The 19,104-nt window shown below is 32.8% G+C and overlaps 1 protein-coding gene across 2 annotated transcripts in view; it reads left to right on the top strand.

Annotated features, from left to right (window-relative positions):
- Nucleotides 1-10,602, top strand: part of LOC127860682 (protein quiver-like) — an 84,591-nt gene extending 73,989 nt beyond the window's left edge. For both annotated transcript variants that reach the window (XM_052398916.1, XM_052398917.1), the window contains exons 2-4: nt 2,354-2,404; nt 6,144-6,290; nt 7,100-10,602. In XM_052398916.1, the coding sequence (XP_052254876.1) occupies nt 2,354-2,404; nt 6,144-6,290; nt 7,100-7,317 (416 nt within the window). In that variant the 3' untranslated portion in view covers nt 7,318-10,602. The remainder of the gene's footprint in view (nt 1-2,353; nt 2,405-6,143; nt 6,291-7,099) is intronic.
- The last annotated feature ends 8,502 nt before the right edge of the window (nt 10,603-19,104 follow it).

The raw sequence follows: 19,104 nt of genomic DNA, 5'->3' as shown, positions 1-19,104 counted from the left end.
ATATAGAATGCTGTCCAACGATTTTGTTCACTCTTCACCCGAACTAACGTTAGTGGTGCAATATTTTTCATTTGTTAAAACACCTATTTTCGTTGGTAAAGCCTTTCTTTTGATATGGGTTACAATGCTGCGTTTAGTTCCGTGTGAATAAAACGCATATCGAGAAATACATATACATCAGCAGACATGTTGGTTACATAATAATTAATGTTTGCATCTTAATGATTAATATCAAGGACAAGCTTGAGGCATTTGAATGCTTAATATGCAAACAGTTATTGAAAGTGGACTTAAGCAAAACATTAAAACAAGGGAAATGCATTCACAAAACTAGAAAACAAATATGAAATAATACGTGTTTCGAGACAAATCAAGTCAGTTTCACAAGGTAAATAATTTGTTTTGCAACGGTTAATTAATGCAAATACTATAAATTTCGACGTTAAACATCATAAAAATATCGTATAGTTCAACCTTAGAAATAGTCAATTGCGAATTTCCTGTCAATATTATATCAATCGTTGTTCATTTGCAAAATATATAACTCATAACATGTGTTCACTCATTTGCCTATTCTAAATTTTCGACACACTTTCTTAAACAACACACCTTTGAACCTGAACAAATCATATGTCCTACACTGACCGAAGGAAATGGAGTTCACCAAAATGAATAACATTATACCGTTTGTATAATTGCAAAGCGTTTTCAAATATTAAAGTAGACTTATCTACAAATGTCTTTGGTCATAGCTTTTCCCATTCAAAATATAGGTAGACATTCTGCTAGACTATTTGTTTCTTTGTCTTGATATTCAGACGCTTAAAACGAAGTTGGTTACATTTACAAATAAGCTCATTTTAACATATGTGATACATTCATCTGGCTTGTCTCTTGTTTATATTTTATACCACTTGATGTATAGTCTTCTAATTTTGACAACATCAAATTATAATTCTTAACCATGGGCGATAGTTACCTTTTTGTGTACATTAATTCAAATAAACTCCAGCTGCACCCATAACGTTCTGTGCAGGATTTTTATTAACATAATGTTCTCTTATTAGTAAATGTTTACATAACTGGTACATGCTCTCATTTTACGGGCGAATAACTTGAATGGCAAATGTATTTTTTATAAGACCCACTTGCGCATAACGCGACTTAAATATACAACAAAACCATATACATGCTGGGTTGCATACTTTATAACCACATCGATTAAACACATTGATACGTGACGCTACTGAGAGAAACAATGCCAGATATGTGTAAATACATATTTCACTATTATTGGCTATTTTCTATTTGCAAGACTTTCGGTACTATACAGTCATTGCAAATAATTATAACATACATACGCATTATCAAAACACTAGGGAATAAGTCGTATCGATTACCATATTCATGTTACAACAATAATGTAGTTCTGACTTTTCGCATGCTTCTTTATTGCTTGATGGCTCGGTATACTGACGTAACATTGAATATTAAAACGAGAAAAAATGGTAGGACAAATATTTCGGATTACATTGCTAGCAAAAAGTCAATTTTCAGGAATAATAAAAAAGACTATTTGCAGTTAAATGTTCAAAGGCGTTTATTATACGTAATGCATATAACAGTTTTTGGACGCAATTCATTAAATGTGCAAAGTTTTATATGCAAATATACCATTGTATTATAGGCAATTGGCAACAAAATTTCTCTAAAGATAATGTCTCGCGAGGTCACTTATTCCTATCTTATATAAACAAGGCGAGCTTATTAAATGATGGTTTCTCGTATTTCACTTGTATTTTAGGGAATTTAGCACAGACATACGCAACGATTAAATGTCTTAAAATATGAAACTCACATATTGTGATTGTTTTGTTGCGAATCATGTCAAACATTTTCACAAACTGTTTTTATCTCTTAAAAACTCTTTTTTTTTCGTCGCCAGTTTTCCTGTTAATATAATTGGAACACTTCGTAATCCCTGTATCATAATGACGAGTCAGTGTCTAATACGAGTTACGATGGCTGAATATACAAACGGCACCAATTTGAAACGGCCTTATTATAACAGCGATTTACAAACGCCATATTATTTTACTAATTTCGATTAAAAATTATGCATAGAACCGATACCTATCATTTGTATTAGTCAGAGGTGTGATTTCGATTGTGTAAATAAAATGTTTGCATTAGTATTAAAATGTATTGCAATTATCTATGTTTAAATTATCATTCTGCCACAGTTATTAAACATAACAAACATCAAGAAAAAACCTCGGAGTACTGATCTCCGGTTGATGCAACCGAAGGTTCACTTTGTTAACATTTGCAAACGTTCCTTTTATACTTTCAGTTCTTCTAATGGTGCAATTATCGATGGCTGGAGAGGAAGACTGCCTTGGATGTAAGTTAACATAGTTAATAATGTGCGTGCCATTATTTAGGGCAAGTTTACTGTGTATATCTAAAATCACGGATCAATTTGTTCAATGGGATTCCTTTTTCGGGGGTGAATTTGAGTCTACTCAACGCCTTCAAAATGAAAATTAAGGTGTCGATTTTTTAAAGCTTGATAGCACGATCATAAATCAGTATATTGATACTGACTTAGACTTGGCCCGTGTCAATGAAAATTGAGTGTAATTCTAAAACCACCAGGTTAACTGAGATTATGATGACTGAGAGTGTAACGTATGGCTATATTTTTCTCATAACCCAGCCTATTGCCCTGATGTATGTCGTCCGTGAGGTGCTTTTTTAACCCATTTTGCCTAGCGTCTAGAAAAAAAGGCCTTGGCAAACAGCGTAGACCCAGATGAGACGCCGCATGATGCGGCGTCTCATCTGGGTCTGCGCTGTTTGCTTAAAGGAATTTCTGTAAGAAATAGTCTACATATACAAACTAAATATACTAAACATCCCTAATTTTGGAAATAAATTGATCCAATTTAGAAGCACGGGAGAGTCCACTAGTCCACTAGGCATAAATGGGTTAAATCTTTTCTTCGAACGACTCCTCATCCTTATCCCCTGGACAGATTTCAACGCATGTACCTGGAGTCAAAACTGACCACGCCATAGGGATCACGTGATTTATATAGACTTTAATAGTATATACTTGTAAAAATCTTCTTCAATGAAACCGCACGGTTAACGTTTCATATTTGGTGTGCAATACCGTATTGTTAATCCTACAAAGTTTGTTGAAATAGGGAGGAATGGCATGAGGGAGGGCAGGGGGTAGGAAGGGAGGAATCCAATAATGACGATTTTCTAAGTGTATTTACACCATGCCCCCTTTGTCAAAACCAACCACACACCATGGGGTGACATGCATTTTATTAACTTATAACGTATTTTACTTCAGGGTAATTCTGCAAGGGTAAGATGTCTCACAAATTGACACATATCAAAAGCACACACACGCAAACAAAAATTATTACAAATATGGAGAACGCCTTGGAACAACGCAATGCATTGCGTCTTTGATTTAATCCGACTCGCAGGACCCCGCACGTGTCACTCAAAGTGGTGGTAATACCGACAAGAAAACGGACAAAACACAGCATAATACTTAACTATTTGTTAAATTCATTTGGCAATGACGATGTAAATATAAAAAAATACACATGTTATAATTTTGTTGATGAACTAATTTAATTGGCTGGCATTAAAGTTTGCTATGTTGCTATGTTACAATTAAATGTCTCAATTTAGCTATTATAATTTAAGTGTAAGGATAATACATGCATATACAGTCTTGTCGCTTTACTTGACCTTTATGAAAATATCATTGCTGTATTTCTTTATACATTTTAGGTCATTTTTTTTCGTTGTATACAAATTTGCAAACAACCTGCGATTTTGGCATTTTTTAATTCATTCATTAAATGCTTTATATTGATAAATGTAAACATTGGATCGTAAAGGCTTCAGTAAAAAATCAAGAATAAATTTAAAAAAAGGAAAAGAACATTGTCCGGACCAGGTTTCGAACCAGTGACCCCTGGAGTCCTGCCCGAGTCCTGAAGTAAAAACGCTCTCGCCTACTGAGCTATTCCGCCGAGTACACATACTTGACGTATTTTATACCTTATATAAGCAATCTTCGTAGTTTCACAAAATTTAACGACAAAAACAGAACTCTCCAAATTATTCAATCGTTTCGCGTTGCAAAGCTTTATAATTTTTAGGTTTTAAAATCGTCAAAAGATGCATATAATGGCTATATTAGACCATGGTAAATGTTCAGTATTACTGTTTCCTCACAAATATCATGACTAAAACGAAAATTTGCGAATCTGAAACAACTTTTTTCAATTTTGTCAATTTACCAAAGCGTGAAAAGATCCCTTTAAGCGTTCCATTGCAAAACATGCGACATTGACGTGCGTATAAGAGTCATTATTGAGTCTAGTAGGTATACTTTAAACAGACATGCTATCTCATATCTTATTAATAGTAATCAAATACAATTTGATTTTTTTGGCGTTTAGGATCATGTGTAAAATCATGTGAGTCTTAAAAAATATAGTTAGTCTTGACGAGCGTTATCTTGTTTCTAATCGAAAACGAAAATGGTGCATTGTACATTTGTAAATGCTTTTTGTAAGTCATAGTTCACGCCATACGTCATAGATATGAGTCTCTCAATAGTGTATTGTGATATTATATATTTTACTTGAAAGCTTTTGTTTTTGTTTAGCAGCTAGATGTTTAAACTTATATTTGTTATGAAAATTATTCGACACGTAAAAAGTAGGTCATTTTGCCACATGGTAAATGATCAATTCTTATCATTTATCTCGTCCCTTTTTGAAATATATGATCAATTCTTATCATTTATCTCGTCCCTTTTTGAAATATTTCGGTTGGTATTCTCCTCGCATACACCGCATTACTCTTAAAATAAATTCTTTTTATTTATTAAATTTTATTATATAAAAATAAGTATATGTTTTGTGATTTACTTTTAGTTGAACATCAAGTAAAACGCCTACTTGAATACGTTCGTGTTCTGTTGTTTGAATATACAAAATAACAATTTTAAAACAGACCTTATCGACATATCCTTTTACAGCAAAAGCAAGGCGCATTTTTGCTGCATAGTAATTAATTTCATTTAAATGTACAAACCAGATGCATCCACGCCAAATAACTACTAGTTCAATAACCGTGATATAATACATATTCTTGTGTGATCTTTGTGACAGCGGATTCTTGTGCAGAGGCTGTTCCATGTTATGGTAAGCCGGCGAAATCACATTGACATAATCTTCAGCATACACAACGTATTTTTGCTTAAACGACTGGTAGACTGGTTTCGAGTTTTATTTTTGCGATTGGCTATTATCATTTAATGAAACCAGCCAACTCTGCAAATGGCATTCGTTATGTTCACGTGTGATTGGCAATTTTCAACCTAACACATTACTTATATTAATTGCCGTTTTGATTAACATTGTATATGCGAGTACAGTAAACCCATGATATTTGTAAATAATTTAAACTTCTGGAAAGCCTGCAAGTTCGATTACAAACTCACGTTTTAATTTTTTATTAAAACGCTGTACATTATAAAATATATATATATATATACCCTGGACACTGTTTGTACATTTGTGGAATATATATGTGTGTATTTAATTATGTATTTTAACTTCCAGTTTGATCGTTCAAGGTCATTCGTTGTGATCAATGTGGCTGTTATTTAGCTTTTCTTTTATGTTCCATGCCATTGGTCGCTTTTTTAGGTAGCCGGCTTCAATCCCGCTTGCCTGCAATGTTTTAAGCATTATGCAAACAAAAGTCAAAGGTTCAAAATAATTCATAACATTTAATTGAAAACTTGTTTGCTTATGAAAATCATGAAAATTATTTGATAAAACGTAACATATATTTCGAGTTAGTGTTACTGCTTTGAAAATTTGCATAGCCAAATCATTCTTTTCTTTTGGTTTTCTTGATTATATCCCCATATGTTCTAATTTTTTTAATAGATGTTTATGCTGTTAACATATGAGTTAATCGACCAATTAAACATACAATACATATTCAATTTGTCGACATTAATTGGATATAATCATACAGAATTTTACAATTTTCCGGCACTAAAAGTTTAAAGTAATCGTGTTGTTTTCCAGTTGTTGGTCATATGCCGATCAAGTGCTATGAGTGTTCGTCCCTTCAGGATGATTTCTGTGGGGACCCATTCAACGACACGCATCCGGGGCTTCAGGTTTTAGGCTGCAAAGAATACTGCGTCAAATGGTCGAGGACTACGTTGAGCGGTAAGTAAATATATTTTGTTGGGGAAATTTCCTTTCGTCCCGTTTGTATCACATCCTTGCAAAATTGAATACTTCTGTTCGATCTTCAGATAGACCGCTGTTAACCCTTTGAATGTTGGGAAATATGTCGTCTGCTAAAATGTCGTCTGCTGAATTCTAAAATTAGCATTTTCTTCGATTTTTTGCAAAGAATACTATAAGAATAGCAAACATTTTGGATCCTGATGAGACGCCACGTTCTGTGGCGTCTAATCTGGATCCAAACTGTTTGTAAAGGCCTTCAAAATTCGTTTCCAGCACGGAAAGAGTTAAGCGTTATTGACTCAAGAAAAAGGGAAAGATATTTTCATGCTTTTGCTAGTGAGAAGTTTGTTATGTAACTTGCCAACACGAGAAATGCCAATGTAAATAGGAATGGATGTGAATGCAGATATAACTCAAAATATCTGGGAGTGATACATTAAGAAAACGTGGTAATTTTAACACTGATCTGTTTGGTAAAATTATAATTCGTGGCCTTAAGTTCAAGTACATCTTTCCAACGCGTTGAAACCAGCTTTAGTCATTTTTAAATATAGTGTTTTGGTGTATGCATTGTCCAGTATGATGCAGGATATTGGTCGCATGCCTTAAATAACGTACTATATATTGTAACTTTAATTTCTCTTGATCCTTCCACGCATGGTAGCAAGAAGTTTAATATTGAAAGAGGCTAGTACAAATTATGTTTAATATGACTTTCAAACACAAAATCTTAACGAAATATGTGCTGCTTTTAAAACAAAAATTTGGTGACTTATACATTTCAGGAATGACTCTAACACAGCGAACATGTTCAAACAAACTAACTATTGGCATACGGAAGACAACGGTTTGTATAGAAGAATCCAGGCCGTCGGAAGGCCAGCTATGTTTCTGCAATGAAGACAAGTGTAATTCGTCACATAGTGTTCACGATAGAAAATCCGCAGTTATGGCTGTTCTTCTTGCCACATGTGTGTATCATATACTTTCAAGGGTCCGGTGAAGTGAATTGTGTTCAATAAAAGTAAAGGAACCTCGCATTACGAGCGGGCATATGCATATAAACGGTTGTGAAGCAAAATGGTATATAATCCTACAGAAAGGCAAACTTTGCTGCAATCAAATTAATAAACTGATTGAATATGTGTGGATGATTAACATTGTAAACGGCATACACAATAGGACATGCTTACACGCTCACACTAGTCAAACCATTTAGACATTTTCGTTTACAGTTAAACACGTTATACTTGGGTTATGTGTCTCAAACGATCAGATTTACAAACGATTTGGTAAATCTTCTAAAGTGCCACGTATTTGTAAAGGGAAACAAAACGTTCATTCGTAACTTACACACGCGACATTTTGGTTATGTGTCTCAAACGATCAGTTTATATTTTAAATCTTCTTAATAGCCACGTATTTGTAAAGGGAAACGTAAAGTTGTATTCGTAACTAACACGTGTTTCAGTGTTATTTTTGCGTCTTAATAATGAGAAAATCTTGATAAGTTACTTTAAGCTGGGTCGTAATGTTGTAATTTATAAAATGCAGTTGGTTTACTGACATATCCTTACATAATATAGAGCTGATTATGTCACTTGAGAAATATGTATATATTGTTTGTAAACATTCTATATTAATAGTTTTGACATAATATAATAACTCTTATACACTAACATTTAACTTAATTTGGTCATGCCAATACAGGAGCTTCATACGGACAAAAAGTGAATTGAAGTGAAGAAATAATGGACTATATTAATTTAAGCTTCCAATATAAATAAGAGAATCAATATATAAATTAAAAATATTTAAACCATTTTATGGTTCATATAAAAAGCAGTATTGCTAAAAAATAGTTGTTGTCATAGTTTAACTGGAGTGTTAACGGGGAAAGCGTCATTACTTGTTGCGATTACATGACGACAAATTATGTAATGTCACTTGATTTATGGTGGAGCATATGATTGCAAAAAATGTATTGCTAGCTATTACCATGTTAGTATCTTGGTATGTAGTGTGCTGATACTTTTCTTACATGAACAACGAATTTTTAACATTGTAAATTGTTATTTAGGTTATGATCGTGTACATATAAAGGTTAAACGATAGTTAAGTGACTTTTAGTGCAAACTAAAATATGGTAGTGGAATATGAATTGCAATATGTTATAACATGCGATACATCATTATGTGCGTTTACTTTATTGGCAGTTAACTGTTCACAAGTAATGTAGACGAAATTTATACAATTCAGCTCCATAACAGGAAATATTTTATAAATAACATGACCTCAACTGACATAATCTGAATATTATATGATATAATATTTTACTCTTTTAAATAAAATGCAAGATGATTGTATTACATTTTTCTTATAAACACACAAGTAATTTGAACGCACAATTTTATCAAAATTTCGCACGTTTATTTATATAAAACAACGCACATAAGTCACAAACACAGGTCATGTAAAACATATCAGATACGTCAGAACTGATCTTGTGTGAGTAGCTTTGAACATTATATATTAGTTATTATCAATTGGTGTTTTACAATAACAAAATATACGTTTACTGTCTGTATGTCTATGCACGATGTTCATTGACTACAACTTGATGTTGATGTTGCTATGCAATATAATAAGTGTTGTACGTGCTAGATAGATACACGTGTTCGTATGGATTATATTGAAGAACTGTGTTTGAAACTGCAAACAAAATGCCAAATCATTTCAATAGTAGCACGAAGTACTCACGTTGAGCTTTTTTTGTCCGGCGTCAATCGTGTATTTTTAGTCCTTGGGCGCAACCTTTTAGCTAGTTTCCACTCTAGAGGCACGATTGTTCATGTAATCTGTGCGAAATTTTGGTAAGAAAATAAATCTTGACAATGAAAAGAAAGAGTTCAAATCTGAATCAAGTTGAAATAAATCATGGTCACGTTCCTCGAAAAAAAAATAGGTAATCAATTGAAATCAAAGAGAAGTTTGGCTCTGTGTCAAGTGCATTTTTAAACTATGGGCATTAGGTTAAATCCTCAAACAAAAACTATCTACAATTTTGCAGCCACATTTATCTCACAACCATGGACTAATTTAGCCAATATATGCATCTTTTGACGATTTAAAAACCTAAAAATTATAAAGCGTTGCAACGCGAAACGATTGAATAATTTGGAGTGTTTTGTTGCTGTCGTTAAATTTTGTGAAACTACGAAGATTGCGCATATAATGCATAAAATACTTTAATCAAGAATGCTTGATAATACTTTAATCAAGAATGCTTGGCAGAATATCCGAGCGGGCTAATGCGTTTTTACTCCAGGTTACTCCTGGACTCCGGGGGTCATTGGTTCGAGTCCAGCTGCGGCTACTTTTTTTCCTATTTCAAATTTTATTCTTGATTTCTTCCTGGAGCTTTTAAGATTCAATGTTTACATTTATCAATATGAAGCATTTAATGACTTATTTCAAAACAAGCCAAAAACTGAGAAAAGGTCCCTTTAAATAAATTATCACAAACATATGAATATTAAGTATTTTACACAATATATATTTTTTGTTTGAAAACTTGATGATAATTTTGCAAATTTTTTCTACTTAAGGCTTTTGACACACTAGTAGATTGTTATATGTACTGCTTTCTCCAGCACTTTTATAATGTTCGAAATATGTTTTAACTTTACGATGAAATTATTCCTTATTAAACGTTTTCCGGTTTGAGCCTAGATCAGGCCAATGGCCCGCGTGTAGAAATAATTTCGGGATGTGTCTGAGGGATAGGTAAGCAAAGTCATGCCATATGTGCAAGTCAATTACTTCGACTTTTTTCGGGCTACAAACTTATTTCCAACTGTAATTGAACTATTGCATTTCGGACATTAATAATAGTAAAATCATTACATAAATATTTTTAAATAATCGTTTGTTGATTTTATGGTTGTTTATAAAATGCATATGTTATTCTATAAGTACATATATTTATGTTCTTCATATAGCAATAAATGTGCTTCTTTTGCATGTTTCTATGAGTAGCCAGTGTTAAAGTTATGCATATGTCGATAGGTTTCAAAATTAAAACAAGCTTAACACAAAGTTTTTATTTGATTGTGAATTGTTTGTGTTGAAATAATACAGTTATTTAAATTTTCATAGGATACATAGAAATGTGTGTAATGGTGAACAATGTTAGCCATATGCATGAATGTTTGTTATTCATTACAAGTTTGAATTAAATGAAACCAATGTTAACACTCTGTATTTATTAAATTTCACAGACTAAAAATCGTGTTGTTGTTTTTTAATTTTCGATTTAAAGTGTACATGAGCTGCTCTACACAACACCTATCCGAAAATGTAAACAAAGCGGAACTTCAGATGCAACAGCAGAATAGAAATCCCATTATAACACAAAATATTGTATGTATGAAAAGAAACCAAACGTCTAACAGACTGACAAAGCCTTCACCCATTAGACTAAACGTCTAACAGACTGACAAAGCATACACTCATTAGACCAAACGTCTAACAGACTGACAAAGCATACACTCATTAGACCCAGCTCAAACAAATATTTCATAAACAAAAACATGCATTTTAAATGTCACCGCATTTAAACAGTAAATGCAAAGGCTTTGGAGTTTTAATCGGTTTTATGCAAAAGCCATATCAGAAACATATTTAAATTTATAATTATTCTGGATACAAATTATTGTTTCATCATATCATATCAGCAGCACCGTAAGACATGATAAAAACATATTTTAGTCTAATTGACACCCACTTAAACATTGAACACTCTAGTTTTTGTTTAATTCTTAAACAGGTTTTCAAACGAGCATGGCGACATTTGATTGTAATTAATATTCTTATTATGTTCCATCATGTGGACTTAATAATGTTCGATATATCTTGTTGACAAGATAACACTCAATCAAGTTATTTCTAACAATTTGACACATGGGTAATGGGCGCTATCAGTTAAACATATTTTAATAGTATGTTTATGTGTTTGTGTTCATACTCGATTGTTAAATCCCAACACGTAAAAACTGGTTATCATTTATCCCAATAGTTCCTTATGTTACAACTCTATCCTCCTGTAAACATTGTTTAAGAATTGAAAAGCTTTTTTGCTAGATGTCATCGGTGTTAAAACTTTCCGAAAAATAACTCTTACTTGCATACACACCGATTCAAGCCAAATAATGCGTAATTTTCCCAAAAGTTCAAACGCAGATGAAATGAAGAAAAATTATATTCAATACTAAAATTTACAACCAAAGAGAAAGAAAGATTTATTTATGTTAACATTCTGAAGGCCAAAATGCACTTCTATACCCAGGCGAATGAATTATGATTCAGTTTTGATTTCATTTTTTGTCGAACAAAATGTGGTTGACACTGGCGCCAAACTATAACGTCATTTTGCTAGTTACGAATGAAAAACGTGAACACGATTCGCGCAACATATCGACGTCCTTGTTAAACTGGTTTATTGAAAAGCAGTACGACCTTGAGTTTTTTTCATTTAATTTGCAGGTGAAGTTTTTCTATTTTTGGGAAATGAAAACATAGATCACTTAATCATATTATGCAATCAGAATAGAGCATTAAAGTGAAGGTGAACGAAGTCGTTATTATTTGTCAGTAACTACACGGCCAAATAGAACTGTCTCCAACGATGACATACGTGTATGCCATCATAAACTTTCTCATGTTATAAATAATACCACAGTGAACGGAGATATAACACAGAAGCAATACGAAGTCTCGAGAAGGAACAATGAATTACTGCATTTTTACCACCCACTTCTGCTTGTAATCATTCAGGGCAAGTGCGTATGACAATCATGTAGAACTGTTTGGATTTATTTCCTGTACATATGGACAATTGCAGACAAAAATTTAATTAACTGTGCGAAAATTGCCAAAAATACTCCATTTCATTATTATTTTGTGTAAACGAATTGTCATACACTAATACTATTTGTTAAAACATGTTATATAATACAATATAAATATACACATGAATGGTTTGGTAATAATAATATATACATAGGAACATTTTTTTATTGATATTTATCTGTTGGCAATACATAAACGAATGGCAGTAAATGTGGAATAACAAGTTCATTGCTGAATATTGAATATTAGATATTGACGTTATTTTATTTTTAAATGAGAATATACAAATCTTTGCACAATTTCGTGTATTATCGATGACAATGAATGTTCGTTGTGTAGAAGATATCAAATAAGAATGTATTCATTCGCATAAAAAGTCGTATTCACTCGTTCAAATTACTTTACAAACATATCTTATCACATATAATTACTAAACATTTTGAAAAACAACAACAACTTGGATTGAATAGTCATATGTTTCACACACAAACAGATTAATGTCGAAATTGCCTGTTCGGATGTATGTATCGCTATTTTTGAAAAATACATTTTCGAAAGGAATCTGTTATTGCTAACTCGACTTATAATAAACATTCTATGCTGCATGTTATGTCATAAATCTTTCGAAATGTAATACATTGATGCTTGACAAGGACAGTCGTCATCATATAGTCTGTTTTATAAATGATGTTTTAATCGTGCGTCTTTTCCGTTTTTTTAGACACTGGATATATCACAAGCATATTTACGCTGTGGTAGCTGAAAACAGCGCTTGTCTGTCGACAATATACACGCGAAATGAAACTCCATAACATGTTTGGGGGCTTACGTCTTGTCGGCTAGTCTGTATTCTAAGGTAAATGACCTATATGCCAAATGCACCGCATTGGTTAAAATACGATTACGAAGACAAACAACACTTTACTCAGCAATGGCAATCGTTCATTAAAATATTTAATGAATGGATTTGTATTTTTATAACGTCGACAGCGATTTTGATATATAATCACACTCAAATTTAAATTCAAGACAAAATCGGGTATAGATCTCACCACTATTAAACTTTGTTTGACGGACAATGACTCTTTAAAACGAATTAGATAGGTCCTACTGTAGCAAAACAAACGACTTACGGTATGTTAGACTGAGTATTTTAAATTGTTGATCCAGTACGAAAATAGTGAGAATAAACAATGGATTAACATAACGTGCATAATCTGCTTATAAATGAATGCGCTTATGTTTGGCAAAGCTTATGATGAGAATAATATGAGTCGTGTTCTGAAACAACCCGGAAATAATTCATTTGCGTCAAGTGTCGTTCCAGATTAGCCTGTGCAGTTCGTACAGGCTAATCAGGGACGACACGTTTCGCCTAAATTGGATTTTTGCTAAGAAGAGACTTCATTTAAAGAAAAATGTCATACAAGCGGAAAGTGTCGTCCCTGATTAGCCTGTGCGGACTGCACAGGCTTATCTGGGGCGACGCTTTACGCACAAGCATTATGCCCAGTTTTCGCAGAACGCGACTCAAATATTTTGAATTAGTTCCTTTGTAGATTAAATTTATCCATAATTTGACATTTTGTCTCATTATTTTTAACTCACGTTTCATTTTCGTCGTTTATGATGCCTTTCCGCGACTGAGAGTGCATAATGTATGGACCCGCATAGTGTCCCAGTTCTTTTACCCTATTAACGAATTTTGAATTACTGCTGCAATTTCCAGCTTTTTGGTTTTCTGAAATATATTAATTTGATGTGAGCGCTTGTGCTGTGGTGGCACCGACTCGGGAAAAACTTCACATGCCCGGAATAGAGTCATCGATCAATCTCACATGCGGCGAGAGCGGGGGTTGAGCCGGGGCGAGAAGCACGTGACCAACAGCTGTGTCAACCGTGTAGCACACAACTAGTTTTAGTAGTTAAAATTCCATTCCACAAATTCTAAAAGGTTTAACATCGCTTAAATCTTGTATAATCGATACCTTATCGACCAAAATAAAAATAATAATGAAAGTATGTCGAATGATGTATGTTTTCGTATTGCAGTCACTTCAATTAGTCACAGATGTCAATGGAGCCTTAAAACCAGACCAAGGCGGTTATACGCTTGTAGCTCAACTTACTAACGGTATCATGTCGTTATACGCTTGTAGCTCAACTCACTAACGGTATCATGCGGTTATACGCTTGTAGCTCAACTCACTAACGGTATCATGTCGTTATACGCTTGTAGCTCAACTCACTAACGGTATCATGTCGTTATACGCTTGTAGCTCAACTCACTTACGGTATCATGTCGTTATACGCTTGTAGCTCAACTCACTAACGGTATCATGCGGTTATACGCTTGTAGCTCAACTTACTAACGGTATCATGTCGTTATACGCTTGTAGCTCAACTCACTAACGGTATCGTGCGGTTATACGCTTGTAGCTCAACTCACTAACGGTATCATGTCGTTATACGCTTGTAGCTCAACTCACTAACGGTATCATGCGGTTATACGCTTGTAGCTCAACTCACTAACGGTATCATGTCGTTATACCCTTTTAGCTCAACTCACTAACGGTATCATGTCGTTATACGCTTCATGTCGTTATACGCTTGTAGCTCACCTCACTAACGGTATCATGCGGTTATACGCTTGTAGCTCAACTCACTAACGGTATCATGCGGTTATACGCTTTTAGCTTAACTAACTGACGGTATCATGTCGTTATACGCTTGTAGCTCAACTCACTAACGGTATCATGCGGTTATACGCTTGTAGCTCAACTCACTAACGGTATGATGCGGTTATACGCTTGTAGCTCAACTCACTAACGGTATGATGCGGTTATACGCTTGTAGCTCAACTCACTAACGGTATCATGTCGTTATACGCTTGTAGCTCAACTCACTAACGGTATCATGCCGGTCCTATGACAGACTATTGCAGATATGGATACATTTGAATAAACACGTCTAGACACAGGGTACCGCTAGACCAATCTCGTAAAAATGTGTATCAGCACTCACACAAACCATAATATCAATCAGCATTGGACAGATGAAGTTGCCAACGATTACTGCACTTCAAGTTGAGTATGATGAAAGGGAAATCGCAATTCTGTTTTATGGACGTTATAAATAAGACTAAAATGATAGTTGCTAAAAAGTAAATTAATTTTAAATCACCATGGGAATGAATACACCTAAACAGCTTGGTGAAAGTATCTTTGCCAGCGTTGATGGAAAGGTGTTATGTAATGCAAACAGTTAATAATTTCGAACCGTACACTTTATTTCACAATATATAGACATTTCAATATAACATTTTGTAAATGTTTACATTCATATCAGTACATATTTTGATGAGTTTTTTTAATGATAACATGGTTATAGTTATATTAAAGTCAAAGGGTAAATTACGGTAACCATATGAGAATGATTCTATCAGAATATTGATTATTCTTTATGATAACATTTTGAAATAAGAACCAAACAAATTGACACATGAGCATATTGTAAACGGTAGTGTTTATGGAAGGTACATTAATTCTCCAGTAACGATTAAAATGTTGCGTGACGTTTGAGACATGCTTTGTATTTTATTGTAAATGTGCTCCTGATTTGTTGTAACGTAGTTTTCACAAAAAAGACAGCCGCCCGGACTTGCATTTGACATGCTGAACTAACATGATACTATTTATTGATTCATATACGTCGATAAGACTAGACACACGCGTGTGATTTATTTTGCGACTATATCATCCAAACATTTGTTAATGTATGACAAGGGTCGGATTCGGTGCGTCTTAGATACACATGGAAGGAGGACTTTTCAAAAATGTTCTATCAAGATGTAGAAAAAATATGTATAGCAGCATTACAATAATGACATGTTAAGCCTTTTATTAGCAATATCGTGACGATATAAGTTGATTTCAATATAAAGTACTAGATATCATGTTGTAAAATTTCATACTAGAAGTCATGTATTTCATGCTAGAGTCCATGTATTGTGCATTTCATGATAGAATTCTTGTAAAGTATATTTCATACTAGAGGACATGTATTACAAGCTAGAATTCATTTATTTTGCATTTCATGCTAGAATTCTTGTATATAGAGAATAATAGGTGAGTGTTGATTATAGATCAGGTTTATCATGCGAGGCTTAGAAAACAAAAAGCACGAGCCTTGGCGAGTGCTTTTTCGTTTTCGTGCCGAGCATGATAAACCTGATCTATAATCAACACTTAACTATTATTCTATTTATCCCACTTTTTATTTTGTAAACCTTTTTGTTTAAACAAAATTAGTTTCACTGGATGATTTCGCTGGATTTATGACGTCATTTCGTCGAAATATTGACGTCATTTCCTGCCGTTGATTATAGATGATATTTAATCAACGGGGCTTTAATCAACCGAATTCGCTGTTAAAGTGGGATAAAATATATTTCATACTAGAAGTCATGTATTTCATGCTAGAGTATTATGCATTTCATGATAGCATTCTTGTATAATATATTTCATACTTGAAGTCATGTTTTACACGCTAGAGTTCATGAATGATGCATTTCATGCTAGAATTCTTGTTTAATATACCTGTACATGTATTTCATACTAGAAGTTAAGTTTTTCAAGCTAGAGTTTATGCATTATGCATTTCATTCTAGAATTTTTGTATAAAATATTTCATACCAGATGTCATGTAAGTCATGCTAGAGATCTAGTATTATGCATTTCATGCTAGAATTCTTTTATAAAATATTTCATTCTATAACATGTAGAAGTCATGTTCAATATATAAGTCGTGTACGATACATTTCATACTACCTGTCATGTACAGTACATTCCATACTAGAAATCATGTTCAATTCATTCCAGGCTAGAATACATGTTGAATAGATGTCACACTAGAAGTAATTTACACTACATTTCTTGCGTTCAATAACCACTAATCAGAAACACACAAAAATGACCTGAAATTATCGCCGCGCTGATTTGTGTTAAGTTCTTCAAAACTTTTTAAGACAATAATTGACTTGTTCAGTTGATCTCTAGCCATGCATTCCATTTAGATCTAACGATTGCATAGAACATCTAATTGATTTAAGTAACTTGAAGCTAACGACATTACATTATTTTCTGTTTTATACAGAATGCATGCTATAAGTAAACATTTAATGAGTATCTTAATACACATATGTATTAACAAGATTAAATACATGTGTATCAGTGTTTTGTTCTAAATTTCACACAATTTAAATATAAATAACTGCATGGCCTTCTTTTCTGTACTTTAATGTATGCAATTCTAGTAACGAAACAATTTCGACTCATAAATAAATCAAGAATGCATCTGTCCTTGTAACATATATATGTAAGGTATATGTTGTTTTTTTATATTCAATATCATACATACAATGTAAACATGTATATGATCATACAACATAGTGATTTACAAAGCAATTAAGTTCAGACATGTTTTACAAGATATGCTAATATATATTTATATTTTAGAGAGAAAAGAAAAGCACAACGGAGGAATAGTTATGAAAAATGATGAGTTGTATAAAGTCGGAAGAAAGCATACTGGACTTGTGTTTTTTGTTTTATATTCACAACGATCTTGTCAGATTGAAAAATAAAATTAAAAAAAAATAAATAAACAAAACTATTTTAGAGAGATAAACTAACATTAGAGTGAAATGTATATAAGTGGACAAAACATTGTGAGAATTTAATCCGATTCCATTTTTGTTCAAAGATTTGTAATGTGTCATTACTGAGGGCTATTTCTTTCTCAATCTGGATTTTTAGTTTAATACTAGCGACAAAGCAATTAAAATTTGGTACTTGTTTTTTGTACTTCATGTTTAAGATAAAATATTTCATCAATATAACCATAAAATTCACAATATTATTACAGTCTATTGATTTCAATGAGTTAATTCCGAAACTTACATTTAAGAAAGATAGTTTAACGTTTAGTTGATGTTGTTCAAGAAAAGATATTAATTGATTCCAAATAGGCTGTATGTGTTTGCACTCCCAAAAAAGATGTTCTATAGTTTCAATGTTTTCACTGCAGAAGTCACACAGATTTGAGTTAGATAATTTGCATTTATAGAGATATTTATTTGTAGCTTTAATTCTATGGATGTATTTATATTGAAAATTTCTCAGTGTGCTTTCAATAGTTGCTTTATATGGCATGGTAAATATGTGTTTCCAATTAAGTTCATTTTCTCCAAAATGGACTTGCCATTTATTTTGGATTTTGGAGTTTTCTGTAGGGTTTTTAATTTGTAGTGTGTAAAATATTTTATTTGTTTTGTTTTTTCTTCCAAGTATGTTTTCTACAAATGTTGTTTGAGTACATGGTGTATTATTTGTATTGATTTCAGATTTATTGTGTATGGGTATGCTTTTGATAAGTGTGATGTACTTCAGAAAATGATTTGAAGATGTTCCGTATATGTAGCATATATTATCAAAAGAGTAGAAATCCTTAATTCTGTAGTCATATAATTGTTCGACATACTTAATGCTTCGTTCAAACCAGTCTTTAAAGAAAAAAAAATTTTTTAGTTTGAAGTTATGTCTTTATTGTTCCATAAAATTGTTTTACTGCTGGTTTGGGTTTCTAAGTTATGAGTGACATCACTCCACGCTGATAGAACATCAGACAGAAATATGTTTTCGTTTGCGATTTCATGTAAGATAGTATTGCTGATGTTACATTCAAAGATTAAGGAGTCACCATATTTTTCTATGATTTTCTGGTAGAATAATTTCCATTTACTCGTATTGGTATTATCCAGGTATCTTTTAACCCAGCTGCATTTGATTGCATTCAAGAATGAGTCAATGTTCGTTAATTG

Source organism: Dreissena polymorpha, chromosome 15 (assembly GCF_020536995.1).
Source record: "Dreissena polymorpha isolate Duluth1 chromosome 15, UMN_Dpol_1.0, whole genome shotgun sequence".
Lineage (NCBI taxonomy): Eukaryota > Metazoa > Mollusca > Bivalvia > Myida > Dreissenidae > Dreissena > Dreissena polymorpha.
The sequence above is the reverse complement of the archived record's forward strand: the minus strand, read 5'-3'. Positions and strand labels throughout refer to the sequence as shown.